The following is a 13,487-nucleotide window of genomic DNA, read 5'->3' on the forward strand; positions in this document are numbered from 1 at the left end:
AACAACAACAACACATCTTCATGGAAGCAGACTGCCACATCTTTCTCCCGTTGGTGGGTTCAAGCCGCCAGCCTTTTGGTTAGCAGCTGAGTGCTTACCCAGTCAGCCACCAGGGCTTCTTATGTGGCTATTAATATTAAGTACTCACCACGTGGCTAGTGCTACCAAGGAACAGAATTTAAAGTTTTATTTTGTTTTAAAGAACTGAAAGACAGATAATTTAATTCAGTTATTAGAAATCTTTTCAGTATGCTGAACAACTTAGGTTCCAAAAGAACAGGGGCTGGAGTCAAGGCAGACAGATTAAGCTTCAAGCCTACTTTTTCAGCTGGAAAGTTTATGAAGCCTAAATACAGACCAGATGCTCTGGTGGTACAGTGGTTAAAGTACTCAGCTGTGAACCAAAAGGTCTGAGGCCCACCTGCTGCTCTGTGGGAGAAACATGTGGCAGTCAGCTTCTGTAAAGAATTGGAACTTGTGGTTATTTTCAAAGAAAATTTAAGTGTGAATCGAGATGTGCTGTAAGTGTAAATATAGACCAAATTCCAAAGATTTAAATTTTCTTTTAAAATATCTTTAAAAAAAAGTGTAAAATATCTCAATTATTTATATTGATTATAAGTCTAAATAGTATTTTGGATATATTAGGTTAAGTAGAATATTATCAAAGTTAATCTCATCTGTTAAAAAACTTTGTAATATGGCTTTTAACAAACAAAAACCCAAACCCATAGCCACTGAGTCACTTCTAACTCACAGTGACCCTATGGGACAGAGTAGAACTGCATGATAAAGTTTCCACAGCCGTCACCTTTACAGAAGCAGACTGCCATATCTTTCTCCTGTGGACTGGCTGGTAGGTTTGAACTGCCAACCTTTAGGTTAACAGCCAGGCATGTGACCACTGTGTCATCAGGGTTTCTTCTATAGAGCTCTTAGAAAATGTAAAATAACCTATGTGGCTCACACTGTGGTTGTCACTGTCCTGCCTCAAGGAGGAGTCAAATCAGAGAGAAAACCCGCAACTTGGTGTCAGCCACTCAGGCCACACACTATTCTCCTAACTCAACATCAGGAAGTTCCAGCATCACCTCTGAAACATTCCTGCTTGGATCAGCCTCCTTTCTCTGATGCACCTCTCCCTACCACCCCCTGCAAAAACAAAAACAACAACAAAAAAATAACGACCCAAACCTGATGCTACCAAATTGATTCCAATTCACAGCAGCCCTATAAGACAGTACAATTACTCCATAGTGTTTCCAAGGTGTTAATCTTTACAGAAGCTGACTGCCACATCTGTCCCCCGCAGAACAGTTGGTGGGTTCAAACCACTGACCTCTCAGTTAGCAGCAAAGGTTACAGCCAAGTGCTTAATCACTGTGCCATCAGAGCTCCTTAAAATGGTTGAGATGGTAAATTTTATGTTATGTCTGTTTTACCACATTTACTCAACAGCACATAACAACAACAACATTTTTAAATAGGGACTGCCTCTTCTTGCAGTGTTGTTGTTGTTATGTGCCGTCAAGTCGGAGCCAACTCATAGCGACCTCTCCTTGGGTTTCCGAGGCAGTATCACTATGGAAGTAGATTGCCCAACTTTCCTTCTGAGCAGTGGCGAGTGGGTTTGAACCACCACCCTTCTGGTTAGCAGTCAAGTGCCTTAGGCACTGTGTTTTCCTAACCATTTGAACCGTGTAGAGAAGCCTCTAGGAGCCCTGTTTTGGGTCTGGTAAGTGGGACAATACCAATGGAAGCAGTTAGCAGCTGTCCTCGGACAGTTCATGATAAGCACTAAGGAGACCACCTAGCAGCGGCTGGAGGGCTCCGCTCACCCCAGTGCACACAGGCTGTGCCCCACCAATGTCCCTCTAAGGTCTCCATGGTGGTATGGTGTTCGTTACATCCCTCTGGGCATCTTCTCAAAACTGACAACTCCCTCAAGAACAAAATAAGGAGAACAGATTTCACAGAGACCCTACCTGGATAGGGCCCAAGAAAGAAGGTTCATATGCAAATAATGTGGGGACCAGGCTTCTCTGGGGGACTCCCCAGGTCTAGGGAGGGGAGGTGGCACTGCTATTTCATGCAAATAAGACCTACAAATCTCAGAATGAGGCCATTATCTCAGGAAGCAAAGGAGTTTAGAGAGGAGGCCTGGAGGCCCCAGGCAAACAGGAGAGGTGTGTGTGTGTGGGGAGGGTGTCTTGCTGCGGAAGGAAGGAAGGTCGTTTGGATCTGGGAAGAGGACAGAGGGCAGCTGATCACGGGGACAAGAAGGAGATGGAAACTGGAAGGAAAGCAAGAAGGTTCCATAACACCAGGGCTGAACACCCACCTCCAGGCTGGGCTCCAGCTGTCCCCTGGACCTCGGATGCCCTTCCCACTCCTTCCACTCCGCCCCCAGCTCCTAACTGAGGGACAAGGTCCAGGTGGGCAGAACCCTGCCCCCATCCCGTTTGTTCAGGCTTAAGGAAAAATCCATGTAGAGGGAGTTGTTGTTGTTGTTATGTGCCGTCGAGTCGGCCCCGACTCATAGCGACCCCTCCTTGGGTTTCCGAGGCAGTATCACTACGGAAGTAGGATTGCCCAACCTTCCTTCCGAGGAGTGGCTGGTGGGTTTGAACCGCCAGCCTTCTGGTTAGCAGTCAAGTGCTTTAGCCACTATGCTACCAGTAGAGGGAGAGGAGGGTATATACAAACCAAAACCAAACTCACTGCCATTGAGTCGATTCTGACTCATAGCGACCCCCTTTGGATTTCTAAGGTGGTAAAATCTTTATGGAAGTAGATTGCACGGTATTCCTTCAGGTGAGTGGCTGGTGGGTTTGAACCACCAATCTTCTGGTTAGCAGTCAAATGCTTTAGGCACTAGGCCACCCAAGCTCCTTTCTTTTTTAGTGGGGTATATGGTAGCCTGGTATATGGTAGCCTTCAAAGAAGGCGCCCATCAGGACGGAGGAGGTGGGCTCAGCCTCAGGGCTGACAGCCGCCTCCTCCCAGTGGTAAAACTTCAAAGACAGGAATTCTGAACCACCCTCCATGAGACCGGAAGTATCCGGGGCAACAGGGTGGAGCAGGGGCTGAAGGACTGCAGGCAGCGCCTTGGAGGTGGCCAGCTCTCCTCCAGGCCTGAGACCCTAGCCACCTTGGGCCTGGCAGCCAGAGTGTTCCCAGCTCCTGGCGCCAACCTCACCCCCACCTCCTGAGCTCAGCACTCAGCCTACCTGTGCCCTGCCCCCAGCCTGCTCCCTGGCTCAGGTGAGCTCTGCCAAGGGTGGGGAGAACAATGAGATCTTTTGACAGGGAGTTGGGAAAGGAGAGCAAAGATTCGCAGGAGCCGCCAGGCCGCAACACTAGCTGGTGTGGAGAGAAAGTCCATCTGTCCCACCCTGGCTCCAGGACCCCAGTTTGGGCTCCCGGGAAGGGGGAGAGCAAAGGCTGCTTGTCAAACAGTGGGGGCCTTCATCCCACCTGAGCAAGGGGGACCCCACCCAAGACAGGGGGCCCTGATACTCATCAGGGGAGGGACCAGAGCCCCTGGAGGCTGCCCCAGGGACACGGAAGGGGGGCGCGCCCAGCTGGCTGTGCTGGGTGGTTCTACTTGATACTGGGTGTGGTCAGCTCAGATTCCTGGCAGTGGCAGCAACCTGGCCCTCCCTGTGGGGCTGTCACCTGACACCAGGGGCCGGGCCACACAGAAACCAAGACAAAACCACCTGGCCCTGGGCAGGGGCGGCAGGTTGCCAGAGAGACAGTTTACTCAGGGCCTGGGGATGGGGGAGGGTGGGCACAGGTGAGAAGAGCCGGGGAGCCTAGGACAAGCAAGATGGGCCTGTTCGCCCTTATCGCCCGGCTGGTTTGGACATGCTTGGGTTTCACCAGGGGCGAGAGTAGGCTGGGAACAGTTTTCAAGGAAGGTCACATTTCCCTAGGGAGTCCTTTCTCTCCAGAGGGTCCCACAGAACCGTCAACTGGCACTTTTGGGGCTGACTCTGTCTCCCCAGCTGGCCAGAGGACTCAGTAACCTCCACACAAAACAAACAGCTACTTTCTAGGTGAAGAAACTGGGGCTCAGAGAAGTGAAGTTACTGGCCCTAAGGTCACACAGCTAGTTGGCAGATAGAACTCCAAGTCATGCCACAGTCACCCATATCCCTAGTCAGGGCCCTCAGTTTGCTCACCTGCAGAACGGGGACAACACCCATGTGAACCGTGGAGAGGATGAGGGAAAACAACGACCAAGCAAACCCTGCTACCTCTGAGGCAGGCACCATTCAAAGCAATTCAACTCACTGAGCACATCAGGCTGGGAGTGGTATGATGCCCATTTAACAGATGAGGAAACTGAGGACCAACAAGGGTAAGTAATGTGCCACTCATACACTGAGGAAGCGTCAGAGTTGGGATCTAGAACTCTGGCCTCCAGAGTCCCTGCTCCTACCCACTGCAGACATGGCCCCTCTGATGCCTGGCACCCAGCCCTGGGCAAACTAGAGACGCTCCTCCAACATCCAGGGCCTGGCAGAGGGGGCTCAGAGATGCCCACAGTCACAGCTCCTGCCCAGGCACCTGAGCCCAGGGAACAGGACATGCTGTTCCCCAGGCCCAGGGGCAATGCCTCTGTCCTCTTGGAGGCATCTCATTTGCTGCAGGTGGAAAGGAGTTTGGCTAGAAGTTGCTGTCTCCTGCATGTGGATGAGGACCACACAGTAGCCCAGGTGCCTCTCAGGGCTCCAGCTGTCTTCTGGGACCTTCTTTCACCTGCAAGTCTCAAGATGTGCAAAACCCAAGGGTCAAGGCAGATAAGGCCCATAGAGCCTTGAGGTCCATATTGTTCCACCGATTGCCGTGGAATGGATTCTGACTCATAGTGACCCCATAGGACAGGGTAGAACAACCCCACAAGGTTCCCAAGGCTGTAAATGTCTATAGAAGCAGACTGTCACATCTTTCTCCCATTGAGCAGCTGGGGGGTTCAAACCGCCTACTTTATTTTGGTTAGCTGCCACACACTTAACCACCGTGCCACCAAAGTTCCTCTCCCGATGCTGTAAATTTATGCACTAACTTATTTAATCTTCACCACAACTCTATGAGGCAGCAACCACTATCCTCTCCAGTTAGAGGTGAGTGACCTGTTCAAAGTCAACAAGTTGGTAACTGGCAGAGCTTTGAACCTAGGCAGTCAGGTGCTGGGGCTGGCACTATGAACCACTGGGAAAAGCAGCCTCTTGATAAACGGGAATCATGCCTGCTGCTCTTCTGTCTGAATCAAAACATATTATGTTTCCTCAAACCTGTTCCTTGCGTCTCCAAGCTCCCTCACCCCACCCCATCTTGGTCCTTGGCACTACCATTCACCCAGGAAACAGACCCTACAGTCATCCTGGACACACACCTCCCTCCTCTATCCCCTCTCTTGCTCTCTCCACTCCTAGGACTGCATCTATCACCAGATCTCATCAAACTCAGGCCCTAGTCTCTAACCCAGTGGTTTTCAACCAGGAGTGATTCTGTGCCCCCAGGAAACATGTGACAATGTCTGGAGACATTTTTGGTTGTTACAACTGGGGGGATGCTACTGGCATCTAGAAGGTAGAGGCCAGGAATGTTGCTAAACATCTATCATGCACAGGGCAGCACCCACAATACAAGATGGTCTGCCCCAAATGGCAACAGTGCCAAGGCGGAGAGCCTGCTCTGTCCAAACCCTCCCCTCCATCCTCACCACTGGGGCTTTGACTCCTTCATCTCCTTGTCTCCTTCATTCTAGGCTCTGTCCAGTCATTGTAACAGTCTCTTAAAGACTCAGATCTTACCTGCTTTGCTCAATAGATAAAAAAGCCCCCAGACTCCCCAAGTTCAAAACTTAGTACAAAGCTACAGTAATCAAAACAGTGTGGTGTTGGCATAAGGATTGAGAACCAGAAATGAACTCTCTCATCTATGGTCAACTGATTTTTGACAAGAGCACCAAGAACCATTCAATGAGGAACATCTTCTCAACAAATGGTTGATCTGGGACAACTGGATCTCCACATGCAAAAGAATACAGTTAGGCTCTTACCTCACACCATATGCAATTATCACAAAATGGATCCAAGACATATATTCAGGAGCTAAAACTGTAAGACTCTTATAAGAAAATAGGGGCAAATCTTCATGACCTTGAGTTTGGCAATGTTTTTTTATAAATGACACCAAAGTACAGGAACAAAATAAAAAATAGGAAAAATAATGAAAACTTGCATGCCTCAAAAAACAATGCACAGAATGGCAGAAAATATTTGCAAATTATATATTGACTAAAGGAGCTCTGGTGGTGTAATGCCTAAGGCATCTGACTGCTAACCAGAAGGCTGGCGGTTCAAAGCCACCAGCCACTCCTCGGAAGGAAGGTTGGGCAATCTACTTCCATAGAGATACTACCTTGGAAATCCAAGGAGGAGTCGCTATGAGTCAGATACTACTCGACAGCAGTGAGCTTTTTATATTGACTAAAGACTACAGTTTGCAGTACGGATTACACTTCAACATAAAGAAAAGGAAAATCCTCACAACTAGACCAATAAGTAACATGACGATAAATGGAGAAAAGACTGAAGTTGGACCCACCACCAACATCCATGGACGCAGCAGTCAAGAAATAAGACACTGTATTGCACTGGGCAAATCTGCTGCAAAAGACCTCTTTCAAGTGCTGCAGAGCAAAGACCTCACTTTGAAGACTACGGTGCACCTAGCCCAAGCCATGGTATTTTCAGTCGCTTCCTATCCATGTGAAAACTGGACAATAAATAATGAAGACTGGAGAAGAGTTGATGCTTTTGAGTTGTGGTGTTGGAGAAGAACAGGGAAAGTCCCGTGGACTACAGAAGAACAAACAAGTCTGTTCTGGAAGAAGTGCAGCCAGAATGCTCCTTGGAAGCGAGAATAGCCAGACTTTGTCTCACCCACTTTGGTCATGTTGTCTGAAGGGACCATTCCCTAGAGAAGGGTCTCATGCTTGGTAAAGTGGAGGGTCAGCTAGGAGCTCTGGTAGCATAGTGGCTAAAGCACTTGACTGCTAACTAGAAGGCTGGTGGTTCAAACCCACCAGCCACTCCTCGGAAGGAAGGTTGGGCAATCCTACTTCCATAGTGATACTGCCTTGGAAACCCAAGGAGGGGTCGCTATGAGTCGGGGCCGACTCAACGGCACATAACAACAACAACAACAACAGCGAAAAAGGGTAAGACCCTCAACGAGATGGACTGACACAGTGGCTTCAGTGATGGGCTCAGGTATAGCAAGGATTATGAGGATGGCGGGAGCTCTGGTGGCATAGTGCCTAAGGCAATTTACTGCTAACCAGAAGGCTGGCGGTTCAAACCCACCAGCCACTCTTTGGAAGGAAGGTTGGGCAATCTACTTTCGTAGTGATACTGCCTTGGAAACCCAAGGAGGGATAGCTATGAGTCGGATCCAATTTGATGGCAATGGGTTTTGGGTTACGAGGATAGCACATGACTGGCAGTATTTCATTCTGCTGTACAAAGGGTCACTGTGAGTTGGAGCTGACTCGATGGCATCTAACAACAACAACAAAATATTGAGAATATATAAAAAACTCTTATAGCTCAGTAACAAAAAGCCCCCAAAGTTATCTTATGGGATAAGTGGGTTCACTGACCCCCTTGCTCACAGCCGGCCAAGGCTGCAGTGTCCTCGGTTCAGGTCCATGCTCCTGGGTTGCAGCCTCCCCTCTGCCAGAGGACCATTCCACCCCATAGCCCCAGGGCAAGCCTGGGGCTGAGGCATTGTGGGTGGACCACCCAGGATCTTAAATCCTCCAGGCTCTGGTCTCACCCTTCATCCCACCCTTCCCCACCCCCTCAGAAACTCTCCTTCCTCCTTGCCACTTCCACATCATGGAATTTCAGACTGTCAGACCCTTCCCTCCCTCTAGACTGTGAAGTCTACGGAGAACAGAGGTTCTGCCACTGTCATCTAAGACCACAGTGCCCACCCCAGGCTGCACATACAGTAAGTGCTCAAGGCATGCTTCTTGCACATGAGTGGAGGGAAGAAGGCAGGTCAGGAGAAAGGACCCCCAGGACCCCAGAGCCAGGCCAAGTATGGGGACTATCAGTAAGGGTGGCCCCACCTCAACCCCACCCCACCTGAGGAGACAATCTGGGGCGGTGGTCACCCCTCTTGACTGAGCATGTCTGTCCAGTTCCTCCTGGAACTGGCTACCTTCTCAGGGTGTGAAATCCCAGTAACATTCACTCAGGCCTCCCCCAACACACTAAGGTCACAAGAAGCCCGGTGAGTACAGGTAGAAGGTTCCAGATGTCCCAAGACCCTTATTCCCAACATCCACAACCCCATCTCCCCTTGAGGCCCAAAAGCCCTCCCCAAAGCTTCCTTCAGTGAATGGAGGAGACTTCTCGCCTTAGAAAAGCCCTAATTCCAGGGGTGAATGGCCACACAGCACAACTCACTCCAGCAACACTGGGGCAGGAAGTCAGAGGAAACAGCAGGTGATGGGGGACCCCTGACCCACCTCAACTGAGGCCCTGAGGGCTCCCCCAGTGAGATCTGAAGAGCCCAGGGAGAAGCCCTGGGAAGCAACAGTTGACATTCCTGGCCCGGCACTTGTTTTCCTGATTCCAGTCACCCCTCACAGTTCCAGTCACCCCAGTCCCAGTCAAGCAGCACATAAGTGGCAAAGCTGGATTTGAACTGAACAATCCGACCTCTCCACTTCTTATCCCAACAAAACACAGCCCAAGAGGAGAATTTTATATTTTTCAAAAGGAGACACAACTTCCTAGCCTATCCAGGCTAAGACCCTCTGGGTCCTCCATGGGGAACACAGCCCTCACACCTGAGCCCCTAGAGACAGACAGTCCCATAGACACATCCTGGAGGGCTTCCAGGCCCCCAGGGAAGAGCAGAAAGGTGCTCTTCCTCCCTGTACCCCACTTTCAGGGCGAACAGAGGACAGCCAGAGGGAAGCTGGGCAAGGGGGCCAAGGACCTACATCAAAGCAGAGGGGAGGGAGCTCAGCCTCTTTTATGACTGAAACGACTCCAGATTGCTAGCTGGTTTACAGGCCTGTGCCAGCCCCCCAGGCACCAGCCTCCCTCAGGAAGCCCAGGGGAGCTGGAACACATCCTGTGATCTCGGGTGACAGGTCACTCCCGCTCAGGGGGCCCTTGAGAGCGGGTTTCACATTAGTTGGGGTAGTCAAATGCCCATTCCAGCATGTTCTTCCTGGCCCCTCTCCCATCCACCCAGCCTACCACTGGGAGTCCACATTTAGGGAAAGCTGTGTTCATCTTCTGGGAGAATTTGAGGACAGAGGGAACAGCCATGGCTCGTGGGTCCTGGGTTCCAAGTGACCCGGCATCGCACGGCTATCATTACCTCTAGCAGGGTTCTACTTCCTTTCATCTCCCACCTCTCTGTGACAAGGTAGGCAGGGCAGATCATTCTGGCCTCATTTTGCAGGTAGGGAAACTGAGGCTCAAGGAGGCAACGAGAGACTCGAGACAAGATTCCAGGAGTCCCCACACCTGGGCATCCTACTACCCTTTCCCAGAGAACCTCTCTAACCAGCCCCAGTCACAAGGCATTTCAGGGTGTCCCAAGGAGGGACCTAATCCAGGTAAAGGAAACCAACCCATCAGGATACAGCAACCCCCAGACTCAGCCTCCACCCCCAACTCTGAAACCTGGCTCCTTTCTGCTTCCCCCTCACCTTGTTGAACTGGAAGAGCTCCTGCTTAAGCCTCTCCCGCTCTGGGTCAGGGCCTGACCGCAGGAACCGCCTCATCTTGCTTTGTTTGCAGTGCCCTCAGAGACCTAGAGAGAGGGAACCGGAGGAGCCGTTGAGTACCAGGCATGGGCAAACACACTGTCCCCATCCCCAGGGACAGAGCCACCTGCCACTCAGCACAGGAACCAGTCCAGTGCCACCATCTACCAGCCAGGCCCCATCGCTTCCCCAGGCTCTGTGGTGTGGGGTCTGGAGGTACCTGGAGACTGGGGCTAGTTGATGCTCTACACTGGTTCCTGACAACTGGTGGCCTTATAATTCCAGTGGAGAAGCTGGGGGAGGGAGCCATTCAGCCTGGCTTTATAGGAACCAGGAAGGCTGGAAGGCCCGGGGTTAATTAGCTTAATTGTTAACCTGTTTTCTGAAAAACCATAAAACTCCAGATAAACGAAAGGGAAACTTCACAAGCTTCTCTCTTCAGAGTGAGGAGGGTAGAATGCAAAAGCTGTCAGGGCTAGGGCCCCAGATCAGAGCCCACATGGGGGCTGGGGTACTTCCGGGCCAGGGACCGGAAGGGACACCCAGGCAGTGCATACCTGGTCTATTCCCGCTCCTCACTTCAGGGGGCTGTCAGGACCTCCCCTTTTGGCAGAGGGCGCTCCAACCGGCCACAGCCGCCCGAAACCACAGTGGACAAGGAGATGGAACTTGGTCAGGCGGGCTGTACCTCCCACTGCGCATGAGGGATCCCACCAAGCTCCCCAGCTGACCTGCCCCACCCCCACCAGCTCCAGCCCTCCCAGTCCCAACTCCTTTGGGCTCTGATGGGGTACACTCAGAGAGGCCCCCTTTCTCAGGGGCCAAGGGGAATGCCATCAGGACACCAAACCTGCTCCCGATGAAGAAACCAGATCAGGGCCCCAGAATGTCCGCCCACCATAGGATGTACTCCCAAACCAAAGGGAACTATTTCTGGATTAGCCTTGGGGGAGGGGAGGATTGTCTGGGCTCCAGCTTCCGGCTCCAGGAGCACGGTCTCCCGCTGGCCACAGGCACCACAGGGCCTGTGCTGGGAACACTGGGGTCAGGCCCACCCCGGAAATGGCTCCGTCCCTCTCAGGGCTCGGGACAGTCTCCTGGTTGGCTCCATTCATTCTGTGCTAGACTGTAAAAGAGGGGACAGTCTGGTCCCCAGCCTGGAGGAGCTCACTGTAGAACAGGGGCAGGTAGAGACAAGACAACCCAGGGTGCTATGGACTGGATGGAGGGGCCAGAAGGGGCACCTCCAGCAAACTGGCAGGGGGGTACACCCGAAGACACCTAAGCCGAGGCCTGAAGGATGCCTCGAAGATTCCAGGTTCTCGGGAGGTGGGAAGAATGAATTATCAGGCCAGGACTTTTTGTACGAAAGGACCCTGTTAGGGGCTCCCTCGAGGCTGGAGGGGGCCAAGAGCCGGCATGCAAGGCCAAGTTGGGAGGGTGCTGTGGGGAGGGGCCACCCCACTCCACATTCATGTTGTAATAGAGAGGCTGAAACTCATGCCAGCAAATGAATGGGACCCTGCAAATGAAATGTCAGCCTGCCACACAGGAGGACCAGCCCTCAGAGCCCCCAGCAGTAGCCTTCTGGGGAAACCAAAAATGCGAGCACCTACGGGAGGGGAAAGGAGCTCTGGTAGCATAGTGCCTAAGGCACTTGCCTGCTAACCAGAAGGCTAGCGGTTCAAACCCACCAGCCACTCCTCCGAAGGAAGGTTGGGCGATCTACTTCCATAGTGATACTGCCTCAGAAACCCAAGGGGGGTAGCTATGAGTCGGGGCTGACTCGATGGCAAATAACAACAACAACAACAACAACAACGGGAGGGGAAGAGAGAGGTGTCCACGAAAGGTTTGAGGCTTCATGTTTTGAGAGCCTTGACTGGAGGCTGGCCTGGTGGGGTTAGCCCAGCGCCGGGAGCGCCCCGCTTCCCTAGGAACAGCAGAGGTGGGGAGCTCCTTCCCAGGTGTGCATTTGCTCCAGGCTCACAGTGATCTCAGAGAGCAAACAAGAACTGGGAAAGCCCTAGAGGTTTCTGGAACTGGCCAGGAAAACAGACTCGGGGCCTGTAGCCATCTCAGGTCGCCTGGACAAACAGCCCTGCTGCCCTCCTCACATTCCAGCTGTGGGGGAGGGGTGGGGGAGGGGTGGGGGAGGGCCGGGCAAGCTCATACATCAGCTGTTGCTGGGTGCCCCCACCCCCCTGCCTGGGGCACTGGGTCAGGAGTCCAGGAAGTGGAGAGGGACGCCTGGAGAAGGCCAGGGGCTTGCAGGCTCAGAGGAGGCAGACTTGGGGTTTGCCCTGCAAGACTCCTGCAGGCCGTGGGGTGGGCAGGAGCCCAGAAGGCAGGGAGAGGCCACGAGGGCACAGGGCCATGTGTGCCAGGGGCCCCACACAGGGTCCGGAATCTGAGGCAGTATCTTACCCACAAGCCTCCGGGAGGGGGAGAGAGGTGGGAAGAAGACAGGAGCTACAGGAGATTCCCCCTCAGCCAGCCTGGAGCTCAGCACCTGCGTCCACACACACACCGTGTGGAGCACCTGTCACACCCAGGCATTGTACCGAACCCTCCGCGTGTTATTTGTTAGAAAATTTGTGCTCACTTTTCTACAACACCATTATAAAAAGAAAGCAAAAAGTATGGACAAACGTTCGTCCCTAAGTCCCCCCACCCAGAGGTAACTCCAGTGACGTGCAGTGACGCAGTGACTATCTTGACCGGTGTATTGGTTCCCTAGTGCCACTCTGACAAGAATTTACCACCAACAGGATGGCTTGAACAAACAGGAGTTTATTCTCCTACAGTTTGGAGGCTTTACATCTGAGTTCAAAGTGCCAGGCTCTAGGGGCTGGGTGAAAGCCCCTCAACCTTAGGCTTCAGCCCTGCCTCCTGCTCCAGCCTACTGAAGCTGGAGGCTTTTCTTCACTCAGCTGCCAGCTGCTGAGGCTGAGAAGCCCAAGGCTGACAAGTAAAAAGGCACAGTCCCAATGTTACCAAACCACACGGCAGACCATGAATTCAAGACCACTGAAAGTCCCAAGGTCAGCAGAGCATGGCAGGCTGCTGAACGACACTGCTACGTGCAGGGTCCAAGCGTGCCATAAGCCAGAGACTGTTCCCAAAGCTGTTTCTTAAATACGGGAAGCAGACCACAGTCCCTAAAGCAGCTACTCAGCTGCTTGTGGTAGATTCCACCATGGAGTTGATTGCCTGTCTCATCATGGGGAATAACTATCACCTGCTGCCCAGCCACTCAACCAGGCCCAGCCAAGTTGACACACAAACTTAACCACCACAACCAGCATCTGCCCCTTGCACTTCTAGGTGTGAGCTCGTGTGTGAAATTCCCCACCCTGAAGCCACTGAAAGGAATCTCCCCACTTGATCCATGAGGAAACAAAGACCACAGGGGCCAAACAACTAGTCCAAGGTCATCAAGTAGCAAGCGGCAGAACTTAGGCTTGACCCCATATCTGGCTAACTCATAAACCAAAGGACTTTGAGAGGCAGCAAGGATGGGTCTTCCAAGGCAGTTGTGTTGTTAGGTGTCGTTAGTCAGCTCCGACTCATAGCGACCCCATGTACAACAGAACGAAACACTGTCCGGTCCTGCACCAGCCTCACAATCCTCCACGCCTGAGTCCATCGTTGCAGCCACATGTCAGTCCATCCC

General features: G+C 52.3%; 1 protein-coding gene across 1 annotated transcript in view; it reads right to left on the reverse strand.

Moving 5' to 3' along the window:
- The window catches only part of LLGL2 (LLGL scribble cell polarity complex component 2), a 27,939-nt gene extending 18,110 nt beyond the window's left edge, over positions 1 to 9,829 (reverse strand). The window contains exon 1 of the mRNA XM_007959867.1: positions 9,755 to 9,829. Within this exon, the coding sequence (XP_007958058.1) occupies positions 9,755 to 9,829 (75 nt within the window). The remainder of the gene's footprint in view (positions 1 to 9,754) is intronic.
- Positions 9,830 to 13,487: the final 3,658 nt, after the last annotated feature.

Source organism: Orycteropus afer, unplaced genomic scaffold (assembly GCF_000298275.1).
Source record: "Orycteropus afer afer isolate SDZICR_OR568_19922 unplaced genomic scaffold, OryAfe1.0 scaffold00018, whole genome shotgun sequence".
Taxonomy (NCBI): Eukaryota; Metazoa; Chordata; class Mammalia; order Tubulidentata; family Orycteropodidae; genus Orycteropus; species Orycteropus afer.